The sequence below is a fragment of the Carcharhinus amblyrhynchos genome, chromosome 4, assembly GCF_965287045.1.
Source record: "Carcharhinus amblyrhynchos chromosome 4, sCarAmb.v2.hapA, whole genome shotgun sequence".
NCBI lineage: Eukaryota > Metazoa > Chordata > Chondrichthyes > Carcharhiniformes > Carcharhinidae > Carcharhinus > Carcharhinus amblyrhynchos.
Window position 1 is genome coordinate 74197964 of NC_137327.1, and position 15854 is coordinate 74213817.

Sequence of the window (15854 nt, forward strand, 5' to 3'; positions counted from 1 at the left end):
AGCATCAAATCCAGTCTATGATTCCCAGATCAGAGTTCAGCATTCCAGATGGGGTCTACATGAGACTACTTAAAACTGCAGTATTATTTTCTCCCCTTTATACCCAAGTGCTCTAAAAAGTAAGGGCAACAACATTCTCAGATCAATTCACATTCAAAACCTATCGAGACAAATTCAATAAAATCTGGCAACCTGAATGTTGGAATAAAAAAATAACAATAACATTGTGGTAAAACTCAACTGCTCCTGTTTACCCATGCCTTCAGTTTCATGTCATGTAATCATCACAATATGTCACAACACACATTCCAAAGAAAATATTTATAAATAAGCAACAATTTAAAGCTTTGACATTCAATTAATTGCTTCTTTTATTAGAAATTCCGATCCCGTGTAATGATTCTCAGACAGTACATCGAATTTGATATTCTTAATAAATCTATGATTGTGATTCTGTCTTTCTTATGTATTTTAGATTTGTCTACATTACCTCCCCCATTTTTGTAAGCCAAATAGGGGAATCTCCAGACATTGCTCAGACCCACAGCACAGCCGATGACTGAGAGAAAGTAATCAGTCTTCGAGGACCAGTTGCCTCGATCCATGTTCTCATCTCTTTCACCTATATGTTCATCGGTGACAACCTGGGGGGAAAGGAGAGGAAATGGTCAACTCAGATATTAGAGTTTCTCAAACGGAATAAGCATTACATTCAACCACTACAGAATCACTGGGAAGAATTTTAACCTGCTGGGATGGATGGGATTCTATGCGAGCAGCAGGTTAAAATAGCGCAAACTGTATTCAAGTTGGCAGGAACCTGGTGACTTCCGCCTTTGACAAAATCATGGCCCATAACTTCCGATCGCTGGCAGACAGCTATGGTCCGCCAGAAATACAAGAATTTTTGGGGCGCTTACCTGCCCTGAAAATTCTGCCGATGGTGGCAGCAGTCTTGTGAAGCATAAGAACATAAGAAATAGGATCAGGAGTAGGCCATCTAGCCCTTTGAGCCTGCCCTGCAATTCAATAAGATCATGGCTGATCTGAAGCGGATCAGTTCCACTTACCCGCCTGCTCCCCATAACCCTTAATTTCCTTATCGATCAGAAATCTATCTACCCTTGACTTAAACATATTCAACGAGGTAGCCTCCATCACTTCAATGGGCAGAGAATCCCAGAGATTCACTACACTCTGAGAGAAGAAGTTCCTCCTCAACTCTGTTCTACACTGCCCCCCGCCTTATTTTGAGGCTGTGCCCCCTAGTTCTGGTTTCCTTCCTTCTCTACCCTATCTAGCCCCTTCATTATCTTGTAAGTCTCTATAAGATCCCCCCTCAGCCTTCTAAACTCCAACGAGTACAGGCCCAATCTACTCAATCTCTCCTCATAAGCTAACCCCCTCATCTCTGGTATCGACCTGGTGAACCTTCTCTGTACTCTCTCCAAGGCCTCCTTTCGCAAATAAGGGGACCAAAACTGCACACAGTACTCCAGTTGCAGCCTCACTAGTGCCCTGTACTGTTGCAGCAAGACCTCCCTGCTTTTATATTCTAATCCCCTCACAATAAAGGCCAACATTCCATTCCATATAACTTTACATGTGGCTTGCTTGTAAGTGTCCATCTGTTTTAATTTAGAATATCCTAAATCGGGGAGATTATTAAAATCTGCATTATATTATTATAAAAGTTATATAAGTATTCCTGCATTTTAATTTAGAATATAGAAACTGAAAATTGAATTGGAACGATGAGAGGTCAGAAATTCTCGAACCCTGTTTTGAGCAAAGGAGAGTTTACGTTTTGGGCCATGGAAAATCCAAACGTGTTTATCATTTGTTTCCTTCTGCCTTGCTTACTTCATTTATAACTTTCATATTTAACTGTTCCGTATGTTTCAACAAAGCATTCATATAATTTCATATTTAAATGTTTTGCTTTGTTTCAATGAAGCATTAGTAGAATTTTGTCATTTAATGAAAAATATTTATTAACACAAATACAAGTACAAAACTTGTATTATAAATAAAAACTTTGACACCACGTTAACATTTAACTAAACATTTTACTTTTGCAGCTGTGTTGATGTGTTTAATTGCCTCATGTTTCAAGTTTCTTACAAATTATATATTTCTCAATAACAGCAATTGGATGGCACGGTAGCACAGTGATTAGCACTGCTATTTCACAGTCCCAGGGACCTGGGTTCAATTCCTGGCTTGGGTCACTGTCTGTGTGGATTTTGCATCTTCTCCTCATGTCTGTGTGGGTTTTCTCCGGGTGCTTCAGTTTCCTCCCACAGTCCAAAGGTGTGCAGGTTAAGTTGATTGGCCATGCTAAAAATTGCCCTTAGTGTCCTGAGATGTGTTGGCTGAAGAGCTTAGTGAGTAAGTATGTAGGGAAATGGGTGTAGGGCCTGAGTGGGATTGTGGTCAGTGTGGATTCGATAGGCCAGATAGCCTCTTTCTGTACTGTAGAGTTTCTATTCCTATGAACAATCAATAAAATATTTTTATACATTAACACAACAGTTCTGTTGTTCCTAAACAAGGAGGTGAGGGAAGGATATGGAAGAGGCAAGGAGGATGAGGGGAGTTGGGGGAGGGGGTGCAGGGGGGAAAGGGGTGTGGAGAAAAAGAGGGGCAGGGGAAAAGGGTTCAGGTTTTACATGTAACCTAACACTTCCATGTCTAAACAAAGCCTGAAAAAGAACTTCAGTCAAGAATCAAGCTAAAAGTTCCACCAGTAGAACATTCCACCAGTGAAGGAACATGACTCCAGATTTTGAAGGTGCACTGGATTCTGTAATACCTATCCAAAAGATAGTTCATATCAGCTTACAAGATACTTGCATATGTCATCTTAAGGGATATCTAAAGGATAGCATTTGAACTAAACAAGTTGCATAAGGATCAACGTTGCATCAGGGAGACTCATAAGAACATAAGAAATAGGAGCAGGAGTAGGCCATCTAGCCCCTCGAGCCTGCCCCGCCATTCAATAAGATCATGGCTGATCTGTCGTGTCTCAGTTCCACATTCCCGCCCTCTCCCCATAACCCTTAATGCCCTCGCTTATCAAAAACCCATCAACGCGCGTCTTAAAAATATTTAGCGAGGTAGCCTCCACCACTTCAACGGACAGAGAATTCCAGAGATTCACCACCCTTTGAGTGAAGAAGTTCCTCCTCAACTCCATTCTAAACCGCCCCCCCCTTTATCTTGAGGCTGTGCCCTCTAGTCCTACTGTCCTTTCTGAGCGGGAAGAGCCTCTCCACCTCTATCCTATCCATCCCATTCATCATCTTATATGTCTCAATGAGATCTCCCCTCATTCTTCTAAACTCTAACAAGTACAAGCCTAGTTTATTCAGCCTCTCCTCATAGCCCAACCCCCTCAACTCCGGCATCAGCCTAGTAAACCTCCTCTGCACTCCCTCCAAGGCCAAGACCTCCATGACTCTTAGCATTGGAATAGACATCACAGGAAACTTACATACATATTCTTAAAGAATATACTTTCCTGAAGCATTTGAACTAGCCGAGTTACACAAGGATCAATGTTGCATCTGGGAGACTCTTAAAATAGGATTAAACACTGCTTAAAATATATAGCTAGCAAAATCCAAAGGCTGAAGTTTATTCCAGACACTAACTTCCACCTTCTAATATGTGAATGTACTTTTTTTTATTGGAATTAGTTGTCTGACAAAGTTGCAAAAAAGAACTTTCAATTCCTGTGTATTAAATAATATGTTAAATATCTTTTTAAAACATTTACAAAAAAATCCATCCAAAAAATGTCTGCTTCTTCTACTCACTTCAACTTGACCAAAAAAAACAATGCAAATAAATAAGGGCAAAATCTCACCTAATATTAGCACCACTACAGCTCAGCACTTCAATATAAGCAGCCTCAGAACTTCAGTCAGAGGTTCAAAATTGGTGCTCTTTCAGCACATGTGCCGGGACTTCTGTGCATGTGGCAGGTCTGCCACTTGGATATTTAATTACTTGTTAATTGCTGCTTCAATCTGGGGTTCTGACTATAACACAGCAAACAGATGTCGGAAGTTTCTCACCAAGTAAAATATTCCTTCATCCCATTTGACCTGCCAAAATGGACTACCACACATTTATCCGGGTTGAAGTCCATTTGCCATTTCTCCGCCCAGTCTTGCATCCTATCTATGTCACGCTGCAACTTCTGACATCCCTCCAAACTATCCACAACATATCCAACCTTCCTGTCATTAGCAAACTTACCATCCCATCCCTCCACTTCCTCAGCCAAGTCATTTATGAAAATTACAAACAGCAAGGGTCCCAGAACAGATCCCTGGGACATTCCACTGGTGACCAACCTCCACACAGAAAAAGACCCACCCACAACCACTCTCTGCCTTCTGCCGGCAAGCCAGTTCTGGATCCACAAGGCAACAGCCCCTTGGATCCCATGCCCTCTCACTTTCTCAAGAAATCTTGCATGGGGGACCTTATCGAATGCCTTGCTGAAGTCCATATAAATAACATCTACCGCTCTTCCTTCATCAATGTATTTTGTCACATTTTCAAAGAACTCAACCAGGCTCATAAGGCATGATCTGCCTTTGACAAAGCCGTGCTGATACTATTGAGCATACTAAACTTCCCTAAGTGTTCATTAAATCCTGTCCCTCAGAATTTTCTCCATCAACTTACCAACCACGGAGGTTAGACTCACCGGTCGGTAATTTTCTGGGCTATCTCTATTACCTTTGTTGAATATAGGAACCACATTCGCAATCCTCCAATCCACCGGAACCTCTCCCATCTCCATCGACAAAGGTCCTCGCCAGAGGTTCTGCAATCTCTTCCCTGGCCTCCCACAGTAACCTGGGGTACATCCCATCCAGTCCCGGCAATTTATCTATCTTGATGCTATTCAAAACTTCCAACTCATCCTCTTTCTTAATGTCCACATACTCAATCTTTTCAGTCTGCCGCAAGCCTGCAGTACAGAGGGATCCTGAATTCAGGAACAGAGGAGTCTCAGCTCTTGACCTTGTCCAATAGGTATGAGATTCTTGCTCCCTCTGTGGATGAGGAAAAGGGCTATAGGGAGAATGAGCTAGCTGACCACAGCACCATGGTATACTATTCAAGAGGGGGGAACAGAAAGACAAGTGGTAGTTGTAGGAGATTTTATAATTAGTGAGAGTGACAGCATCCTTTATAAGCAGGATTGAGAGTGCCACATGATATGTTGTTTGCCTTGTGCCAGGATGAGGGACATCTCTGACTGACTTGAAAGGATATTGGAATGGGAGGCGGGGGGATCCAGTTGTTGTGGTCCATGTTGTGACAAACAACATAGGCAAGACTAGGAAAGAGGATCTGTTTGGGGATTATCAGACACTAGGAACTAAATTAAAGAACAGGTCCTCAAGGATTATAATTGATGGATTACTACTCAAGCCAGGTGTGAATTGGCATTGGGATGAGAAAATTGGTGAAGTAAACACATGGTAAAGGAGTGATGCAAGGAAGAGGGGATCCCTTTCATGAGGTATTGGCATAAGTATTAGAACAGGAGGGTTCTATACCATTGGGATGGTCTTCATCTGAACCAATCGGGGACCATTCTTCTAGCAGAAAGGATAAATAAGGTGCTCACAAGGACTTTAAACTAGCAAGTGGAGGGCAGGGAAAAGATAAAACTAGGGGAAATATGATGATTAACGGGAAACAAAGCAGCAGGTTAACATGTGGGTTGGAGGTTTCAACCACATGGAAAGTTATGAAAAGAATGAAAAGGAAGGAGAACTCAGGAGATGTTACTAATGGAGGTGTTAGAATTCAAGGAGAAGCTATAAAAACCAGATAAAAGCACTTTATCTATATGCTCGTAGCATTTGAAACAAGGTAAATGAGTTGTCCGCGTAAATCATCGCAAATGAGTATGATTTAGTGGCCATTACAGGTCACGACTGGATGTTAAATATCCAGGTAGTCAGTCTATTTGGAAGGGCAGGCAGGAAGGTAAGGGAGGTGATACAGCTCTAATATTTAAGGTTCACACCAGAATGGTAGTGAGAGATGATATAGGCTCTATGGGGCAAAAGGTTGAATCCATTTGGATGGAAATTAGAAATAGTAAGGAGATAAAATCTCTTCTATGTGTATTCTATAGGCAACCAAATAATAACATCACAGTGGGATGAGCAATAAATAAAGAAATAATTGATGCTTTTAAAAATAGTAAAGCAATTATGGGGGATTTTAATCTACATGTCAATTAGTCAAACCAGATCAGTCAAGACAGCCTTGAGAAGGAGTTCATTGAATGTATTCGCAATAGTTTCCTCGAACAGTATGTAATGGAATCTATGAGGGAGCAAGCTATTCTAGATCTGGTCCTGTGGAATGAGACAGGAATAATTAGTGATTTTACAGTTAGGAATCCTCTCAGAAGGAGCAATCACAGTATGGTTGAATTTAAAATACAAATGGAGGATAAGAAGATAAAATCCAATACCAGTGTCTTGTGCTTAAACAAAGGAAACTACAAAGGGATGAGGGAAGAATTGGCTAAGGTAGACTGGGAAGAAATACTTTATGATGGGACAATTGATGAACAGTGGAGGATTTTTCACAGTGTTCAGCAAAAGTATATACCAATGAAAAGGAGGGATGAAAGAAAGGGGATAATCAGTATGAGTATCTAAGGAAATAAAGGAGGATATCAAATTGAAAGAAAATGCATACAAAATGGCTAAGATTAGTGGGAAAATAAAGGATTGTAAAACCTTTAAAGGTCAACAAAAAGCCATGAAAAAAACTATAAAGAGAAGTAAGATTATAAGAATGAACTAGCTCAGAATATAAAAATAGCAAAAGTTTCTACAAATATAGAAAACAAAAAAGAGTAACTAAGGTCAACATTGGTCCTTTAGAGGATGACAAGGGGGATTTAATAATGGGAAATGAGGAAATGGCCAATGTATTGAACAGGTATTTTGTGTTGATCTTCACAGTGGAAGACACAAATATAAATGCCAAAAATTGATGACAAGGAGGTTGTGGCACGTGAGGACCTAGGAACAATTATTATCACTAAAGAAGTAATGTTGGACAAGCTAATGGGGCTAAAGGTAGACAAGTCCTGGCCCTGATGGAATGCATCCCAGGATACTAAAAGAGATGGCGGGGGAAATAACAAATACACTAGTGGTAATTTAACAAAATTCGCTGTTATCGAGGGCGGTTCCAGCAGATTGGAAAACAACAAATGTGACACCACCATTTAAAAAAGGAGGTAGACAAAAGACAGGTAACTATACATCAATTAGCTTAACATCCATAATAGGGAAAATGCTTGAATCTATCATCAAGGAAGAAATAGCGAAACATCAAGATAGAAATTATCTCATTGGGCAGACACAGCATAGGTTCATGAAAGGCAAGTCATGTTTAACTAATTTACTGGAATTCTTTGAGGACATTACAAACACAGTGGACAATGGGGAACTGGTGGATGCAGTTTGTCTAGATTCCCAGAAGGCATTTGACAAGGGGCTGCATGAAAGGCTGCTGCATAAAATAAAGATGCACAGCATCACAGGTAATGTATTAGTGTGAATAGAGCATTGGCTAACTAAAGCAAAGAGTGGAAATGAATGGGTTTTTTCCTGTTTGCCGATCAGTGACTAGTGTTGTGCCTCAGGGATCAGTGTTGGGACCGCAATTGTTTACAATTTACATAGATGATTTGGAGTTGGGGACAAAGTGTAGTGTGTCAAAATTCACTGTGACACTGAGATGAGCGGTAGAGCAAAGTATGCAGGAGACACTGAAAGTCTGCAGAGGGATATAGATAGTCTAAGTGAGTGGGCAAGAGTCTGGCAGATGGAGTACAACATTGTCAAGTGTGAGTTCATCCATTTTGGTAAGAATAACAGCAAAATGGACGATTATTTAAATGGTAACAAAATTGCAGCATGATGCTGTGCAGTGCGACCTGGGTTTCCTTTTACATGAATCACAAAAAGTTGGTTTATAGGTGATCAGCAGGTAATTAAGAAGGCAAATGGGAATTTTGTCCTTCATTGCTAGAGGGAATGGGGTTTTAAAACAGAGAGATTATGTTGCAGCTGTATAAGGTGCTGGTGAGGCCACACCTGGAGTACTGTGTACAGTTTTGGTCTCCTTACTTGAGAAAGGATGTACTGGCACTGGAGGTAATGAGGGGGAGATATACTAAGTCGATTCTGGAGTTGACAGGGTTGGCTTATGAGGAGAGACTGAGTAGACTGGGGCTATACTCATTGGAATTCAGAAGAATGAAGGGGATCTTACGGAAACATATAAAATTCTGAAGAGAATAGATAAGCAGGACAGTTGTTTCCACTGGCGGGTGAAACTAGAACTAGGGGGTATGGCCTCAAAATAAGGGGGAGCAGATATGGATTTGAGTTGATGAGGAACTTCTGCACCCAAAGAGTTGTGAATCTGTGGAATTACCTGTCCAATGAGGCAGTTGAGGCTACTTTGTTGAATGTTTTTAATGCAAAAATAAATAGATTTTTGGACAGTAAAGGAATTAAGTATGCGCATGTGGGTAAGTGGAGCTGAGTCCATGAGAAGATCAGCCATGATCTTATTGAATGGTGGAGCAAACTCGAGAGGCCAGATGACCTACTTCTGCTTTTAGTTCTTATGTTCCTATGACAAAATGCTGCTGGAATCTCTTGATTCCTAATATGCTGCTGCAGACCTCACCCACTGAATCCTCCAAAGAGTTTCTGCAATTAGCAACTACCCAAACCATCACATCTCCTTGGATTTCACGTGAGCTTACTATTATGTTTTGCTGAAATACTCACTGCGTCCTCTGGAGGATGTGTCTGATGGTCATTCTGTGAGAACTCAGAAAAAGCCAATGCCCTCTTGTCCATTATTGGACAATGATGAACAATTTTTCTGTTTATTACAGCCTTTAGTGTCCAGATTGGGGAGGATTTTCTGTACAAACGTATCTAACTTTATGTTGCTCTGACTGATCAGCTCCAGAACCGAAACACAGAAAAGCATAAAGTACAATGACCCTTGTAGCTTGTGATCAGTTTGTTCAAATGAATGTAGTTCTGTTTACACAGATCAGGGTTAGATATGTTTCTGAATATTTCTGCTATCAATTGTTGAATCTGCTGGACAAAACCTTCCTATTTGCTCCTATGTATCAATTTCACAACGCTCAGTATCAGAGTGCAGTTACTCTTTTGACAGCAATGACAATTTTAAAGGGGATAGAAATAAGAGCCTACACCAGTCAGGAACTCAGGCAAAGTAACACTCTGCATGTACATGCTAAAACATTAGAATTGTTTTGCTAATGACAACAACATAAAGCAATTCATTGAATTGTTTGAGTTCATTTTGCATTTTGTAAGAACCATTTTATTCCAGTGACACTGAGACCCTGTTCCAGTTATAGAGACTCTCTGTTCTGGTGACTTTCAGACTATCTGTTCAAGTGTTACTGAGACTGCTCCAGTGACACTGGACCTCATTTTACCATTTTGATTCGAAGTGCTGGGCAGACTTGAAACTAGGAGTGTTTCAGGTCCGACTTTTAGACCTGTTCATAGATACCCCCATACACACTGTGCCTGCAAAAATATCAGTGAGTCCAAACAGCACATGCCTGTGTATGGGTTAAACATGCCTGAAACCCTGCAGATCTGATCAGCACCTTCAACTGCACATGCGCAGACAAAAAAATGATAGACTGCCGCTCCCCTGTCACATCCCTCCCAAGCTGGATAATGCCTCCTCCTGGCCCCACGGACATTGCCTCACCCCCACAACATTACTGACCCCCTTATCACCCCACTGCCACCCAGACTGATTGTGGCCCACTCCCCTCTTGTCCCCACTGATCTCAGGCAGAGTGGCAGTGGACCACCCTTCCCCCGGACTGATCTAAGGCTGAGAGATCCACATCCCTCCTCCAACCTATCGATAATAAGCAGAGAGATCCCCCTCACCCCAGCCTGGACCTTCCCGCACAAGACCCCCATCTCCTCAGGATTTCGATGGCTGTGTGATACCTCCCTCTCTCTGCCCTGTCCCCAATCATTGAGGCACTGATCCACCCCCACTGCCACCAACAGCACACGTGTAAGTGCTCACTTGCCTTCCCCTCAATGCTAACATGCAAACTGCATGAAATGCTCTGCCAAACTGCCTGCATCTGATCTGCCCTAACAAGGGATAGCTCCATTAAAATCTCAAGGCAGGTATTCCAGCACAATGTGCGCATGACCTTCCCCCTGATTTTTTGAGGATGACCTGGGGAGGCTACTGGATGCAGCAGAAGCGAGACGGGACACCCTCTTTCCCCTAGGAGGACGCAGACCCGGGGAAGGGCAGATGGCACAAGCAATGCCCGAAAAATGTCAGTGACTTCATCCGGACAGCAAAGGTGAGCACTTAACCCCACCAAGCATCTTGCCCCAAATCTCCCCCAGATCCTCCCATCCTCAGCACCCTGCCTGCTTCCAGCCCCTGACCCCTAAGTAGCTCCTTCCTCTTGGCCCCCAGTGTCCCACTACGCTTACCCTCCATGGGCCACCGCCTGCTATTCTGCAGTAGTCACACCATCATTTATTTCATGGCCTGTTCTGTCTCTACAGGAGTAGGCCGAGTATAAAAGCCAAGAAAGGGTGAAGGCAGGGGGTGGTGAGCCAGACCTCCAGGTCCTTTGAGGAGCAGGCGCTGGAGTTGTCCAGGGAAGGGGAAATGTGGGCTGTCAGCGACAGCATGGTCAATCTGCCATCAAGACGTAAACATCTGTCATTCCTCCACTCACTTTGAGGCAACTTCTCAGGGTTACGACTTTTGGTAGAGGGGCAAGGTTTAAAGGGGATATATGGGGCATGTTTATTTGGACAGGCAGGGTAGTGGGTGCCTGGAACTCGCTGCTGGGGGAGGTCGCAGACACAGATATGAGAATGACTCTTAAGGGGCATCTTTATATCTATATGAATGGGAAGGGAATAGGAGCATATGGTTCCCAGAAGGATAAGGAGTTACAAATCAGACGGGCAGCCTGATCAGTCCAGGCTTAGAGGGCTGAAGGGCCTGTCCCTGTGATGCTATTTTCTTGGTGCTTTGTTCTATGTTCAGTGGAGAAATGTGAATCACATGTTTTGCATCCCAGATTCCTCTCCCTCCCTTGCACTTATCCTTGTGTCCTATGTTGCAGAGACGGATCTGGACTCCCCGGGGCCTTCTGGACTCCAGGCTCCTACTGCAGCTCCCACCCATCCTTGTCCAGACAGCTCGGATGAGTCCTCAGAGGATATGGGTGAAGGGACCTCTGCAGGTAGCACCGTTTTAGTGTCAGCTTCCACCTCGCAACTCACCATCCCAGATACTGACGCGTCGGTGGGTCCAGTTAGTGGTGAGGCTTCTGGGTCACTCTCTGGTGAGCGCGACACATCAGTTAATGTACATCAGGTGGAGGAGGGAATGTCCGAGGCCTCTGGCATATGCTGGAGGTGAGGACTCAGCTGACTGCAGGTTGCATGCTGGGCCTCTGAGATCACTTCTCCCTCAGCTGCTGGAGGTGCAGCAACAGAGCCAGGAAATGCAGGAGGGTCTGACGGCCACACTGGACCAACTGAGAAGCTATTGGGAGGAGTCCCAAAGCTTTCATGTGGATCGGCTATTGGCTGACTTGCACGATTCCCAGGCCAACACTGCAAGGATGGTGTCTGCATTGGAAAGTCTGGGGCGGGGGATCCTCACCATGGGTTTCAGGCTCCAAGCAATGGCTGAGTCACAGCAGGCCACAGCAGGCTTCTTGAAATTCTGTGGCCCACAGCAGAGAGGTTCGAGAGCTTGCAGGAGACCTAGTAGTACAATGCTGAGACCCAATGGGCTCCAGCAGCAGCCCATGAGAACGTGGCCCATAGCTGAGGGGTTGCAGAGCATGGCCCAGTCTCAGAGGGCACTTGCTGCAGCTATTGAGATTGGCCCCCGACTCAGCTGGCCATCACAGAGGGCTCAACCACCATGGGTAGGACTCAGTCCTCCAGGACTGGTAGGGCCAGATGATGCCAGAGCTTCTGGAGCAGAAGCACCACTGTCCCATGGAGTGACCCAAGGGCCCTAGGAACCCCAAGAGGGGAGAAAGGGTTTGAGCCCATGCCGGAACCTTCCAGCCAGGAGATTCCACCCTTCCTGACACTTGGGCATCTCACGGGCAGTGGGATGAAGATGTTGTCATGGAAATGTCTCAGACACCTGGAAGCGGGCCTAGGGTCCTCAAAGTCCAAAGCTTCCAGAGGACACCCACCAAGCACATCGCAGGCAATGGGGTGAGGTAGGCAGCTGGCCCCCTCCACCTCCGATGTATCTTCAGGGGAGTCACTGAGACGTAGTGGTAGGCCATGTAAGGTTAGGAAGTTGTAGTTGCAAAAAGAAGGCACGGGTGAAGGTCTGCACTAATTCGATAGATCTTTAAGCACCTTAACATTTTCTGTTCACAAGCTTTTATGTTCGGACTTATTATTTAAACACCTTTAATGCAATTATGAAATGTCTTCCCGCCACCCACCTGCAACTAATCTGTCTCAGATTTGTCTTGAATAGGAATTCTCTTCCATTAATGATCGCTGGAGCAATGCTTCATGTTGATGTCAGTTGGGGAAGCCCCTCAGTGCTGTGTCACTGAGAAAAGGAAGCCATCGGGTCCCCAGAACCATTAGGCGATTCCCTCCTGTCCCCTGCCCCAGGGCCCTGTATGGGGGTTTCAGATCCCTTACCCACTGCACAGACATGGGCCCAGGTGCCAGCGTGCATGCAGAGCTCAAGTAGGAGTCAGACTAGCTTGCACCAGAGCATCAGCATAATCGTGCTTAGCGAGTTGTTGTCATCTTCCTGCCTAACTTGCATTGTCACACCAGGCCCAACCTGGTGTGACAATGTTGCCGGAGGTGAAAGGACTCTGGGAAGCGGAGGGGGGGTGGGAAATGAAACCCACAGACAGAAGCCCCTAGCGACTGAACCACCTGGTGATCAGGACCTGCCCAGCCACCCTGCATGCCTCATTTGAGCTGCCAACCCTCCAGTGCCTGGGTGGTGTTCCTCGGCATGCTCTCCCTCCTTTTCTTCCTCCTCCTCCTCGTCATCCTCCTCCCCAGCGATGCTCGGCTGGTCAACCTCCACATCCTCCTCCTCCAATAGGTCGCCTCTCTGCAGAGCCAGGTTGTGCAAGGCACGACACACAACCACAACATGGGAAGTAATCACAGGGCTATATCGGAGGGCCTTACTGGAACGGTCCAGGCACCGGAATCTCATTTTAAAGAGCCCAATGCACCTCTTGACTTTCGCACGGGTGGCTACATGGGCCTCATTATAGCAGGTCTCCACCTCAGTCACAGGCCTCCACACAGGTGTCTTCAGCCATGTCTGAAGCCTATACTCCATATCACCCACGAGCCATCCCTGCAGCCTAGGCTTCTCCTCAAATGCCTCCAGGATGTCAGAGCTCCTGAGAATGAAACTGTCATGCACATTACCTGGGTGTCTTGCGCAGATGTGCATAATTTTTGTATTATGGTCACACACTAGTTGAACATTCAGGGAGTGGAATCCCTTTCTATTGATGAAACTTTGTGGATTCTGTAGTGGGGCCTTGAGGGTGACGTGTGTGCGGTTTATCATCACCTGTACATTTGACTTCCCCATATGGCTGCAAACTCTGCAGTCTGGTCTTCCTGGCGCCTGGTTCAGGTTAAATTTGATGAACTGCCCATCCCAGGCATACATGGCTTAGTGACTGCTTGACACAGGTGTGCACAGCTGACTGGGAGATGCCACATACATCTCCACTAGGGGTCTGGAAGGAGTCAGTCACATAAAAGTTCAGAGCTGTCGTCAATTTGACAGCCACCGAGAGTGGGTGCCCCTTCACCACCACATGCACCATGTCCCCCCTCCCCCGGCACTGTCTCCTTTTGGTGGTGGAGATGTCAGCAGCACACAGTGTCAGATATGGGTTCAAATGACATTCAAGCGCAGAATTGCCTGCGTCTCTGCTCCCTCCTTCTCTTTCTTCTGTGCCCCCCCCCCAGCCCCACCCCCCCCCACCTTCCCCCACCCCACCTCCACCCCCCCCCCCCCCACCCCCCCCCCAGGCGAATGGCAGCCTCCTCCTGCCTCTGGTGGTTGTCTCCCTCTACTCCTGCGAGTGGTAAGGCCTGGGCCTCCTCTGCCGCAGCTCCTCCTCCTCAGCTCCAACAGCAACCGAAACAACAGCAAGGTCAATGAGTTGCATTGCAAAAGCCATCTTGTCACTCTGAAGTGGCGGAGGAGGGGGGGGCGGTGTTGGAGATGGAGAGGGACACATGGGCAGAGATTAAAGGATACTGCTCACTCCTAGCCCATCAACTGTCATTGTCCATACTGCTCATTCCCCCAGCCACATGCATGCCACAATTACAGCCCCCCCAATTCCCCCAGCCACATACTCCCCACAATCACAGCCCCCCCAATTCCCCCAGCCACATACTCCCCACAATCACAGCCCCCCCATAATTCCCCCAGCCACATACTCCCCACAATCACAGCCCCCCCAATTCCCCCAGCCACATACTCCCCACAATCACAGCCCCCCCAATTCCCCCAGCCACATACTCCCCACAATCACAGCCCCCCCAATTCCCCCAGCCACATACTCCCCACAATCACAGCCCCCCCAATTCCCCCAGCCACATACTCCCCACAATCACAGCCCCCCCAATTCCCCCAGCCACATACTCCCCACAATCACAGCCCCCCCAATTCCCCCAGCCACATACTCCCCACAATCACAGCCCCCCCAACTCCCCCAGCCACATGCTTGCCACAATCACAGTTCCCCCAATGCACCCAGCCACATGATCCCCATAATCACAGAGCCCCCCCAATTCCTCCAGCCATATGTTCCCCAAAATCTCAGCTGCCTCCCCCACTTGCTCCAGCCACATGCCCTCACCCCCCAGATTCACAGCACCTTGCAAAGTTGAGAGGCTGCTGCAGTGTAATTTGCAAGGGCTTTGTGCACATCCTTCAGCTGGAAGAATGCTGAGTGCCCTGGGACCCAGCAGCACCACAAGACTCAAGGTAAGTGCTGAGACCCAGGTCCAAGCTATAAATCAGACATTGAACACCCTGCTGAACAACAGCCCCCACTCACCCAAGAAAGAAAGTGGTCACATAAAAAGGACACCTGTAAGCAGCAGAGAGCCGTCAGACACTGTGCATTTACCGCCTCACTTACCCTCAGTGATGGAGCACCCGAATTGGACTTTTATAGAGCACTGATTCCAGATTGGCAAATGTGGTGGTAAAGGGGGAAGTGCTGGTAAAGCAAGTACACTGAAATGCATTGCTGTCTTGTCTGTTTCAGGCATGGTCCCGATCCTGTCCATTTTCAGGCCTTGGTAAAGGGGGAACCAGTGCGAGGCTGGCACTGTTCACGTTACACGCCTCACACCCAACTTTACCAAGTTTTTATGCTCAACCTCAATCCCACCCAGACCCTATTCCCATAACGCCTCATATTTACCGTGCCAATTCCCCCGACACCAGGGTTAATTTAGCATTGCCAATCAATCTAATCCGCACATCTGTGGACTGTGGGAGGAAACTGGAGAGCCTGGCGGAAACCCACGCAGACATGGGAAGAATGTGCAAACTCCACGCAGACACTGACCCAGAATTGAGCCCGGGTCCCTGGCACTGTGAGGCAGCAGTGCTAACCACTGTGTCACCCCTTACACTCTTCCCCAGCCTCTTGCATCCCACCACTCTGTCCT

At 46.1% G+C, this 15854-nt stretch overlaps 1 protein-coding gene across 1 annotated transcript in view; it reads right to left on the reverse strand.

The window, feature by feature from the left end:
* LOC145342447 (sodium- and chloride-dependent neutral and basic amino acid transporter B(0+)-like) overlaps positions 1-13353 on the reverse strand; it is a 55146-nt gene extending 41793 nt beyond the window's left edge. Inside the window, exons 1-2 of the mRNA XM_080188009.1 lie at positions 13115-13353; positions 491-663 (exon numbers count right to left, since the gene is read on the reverse strand). Coding sequence (XP_080044135.1) covers positions 491-663; positions 13115-13353 — 412 coding nt within the window. The remainder of the gene's footprint in view (positions 1-490; positions 664-13114) is intronic.
* Between the last annotated feature and the right edge of the window lie 2501 nt (positions 13354-15854).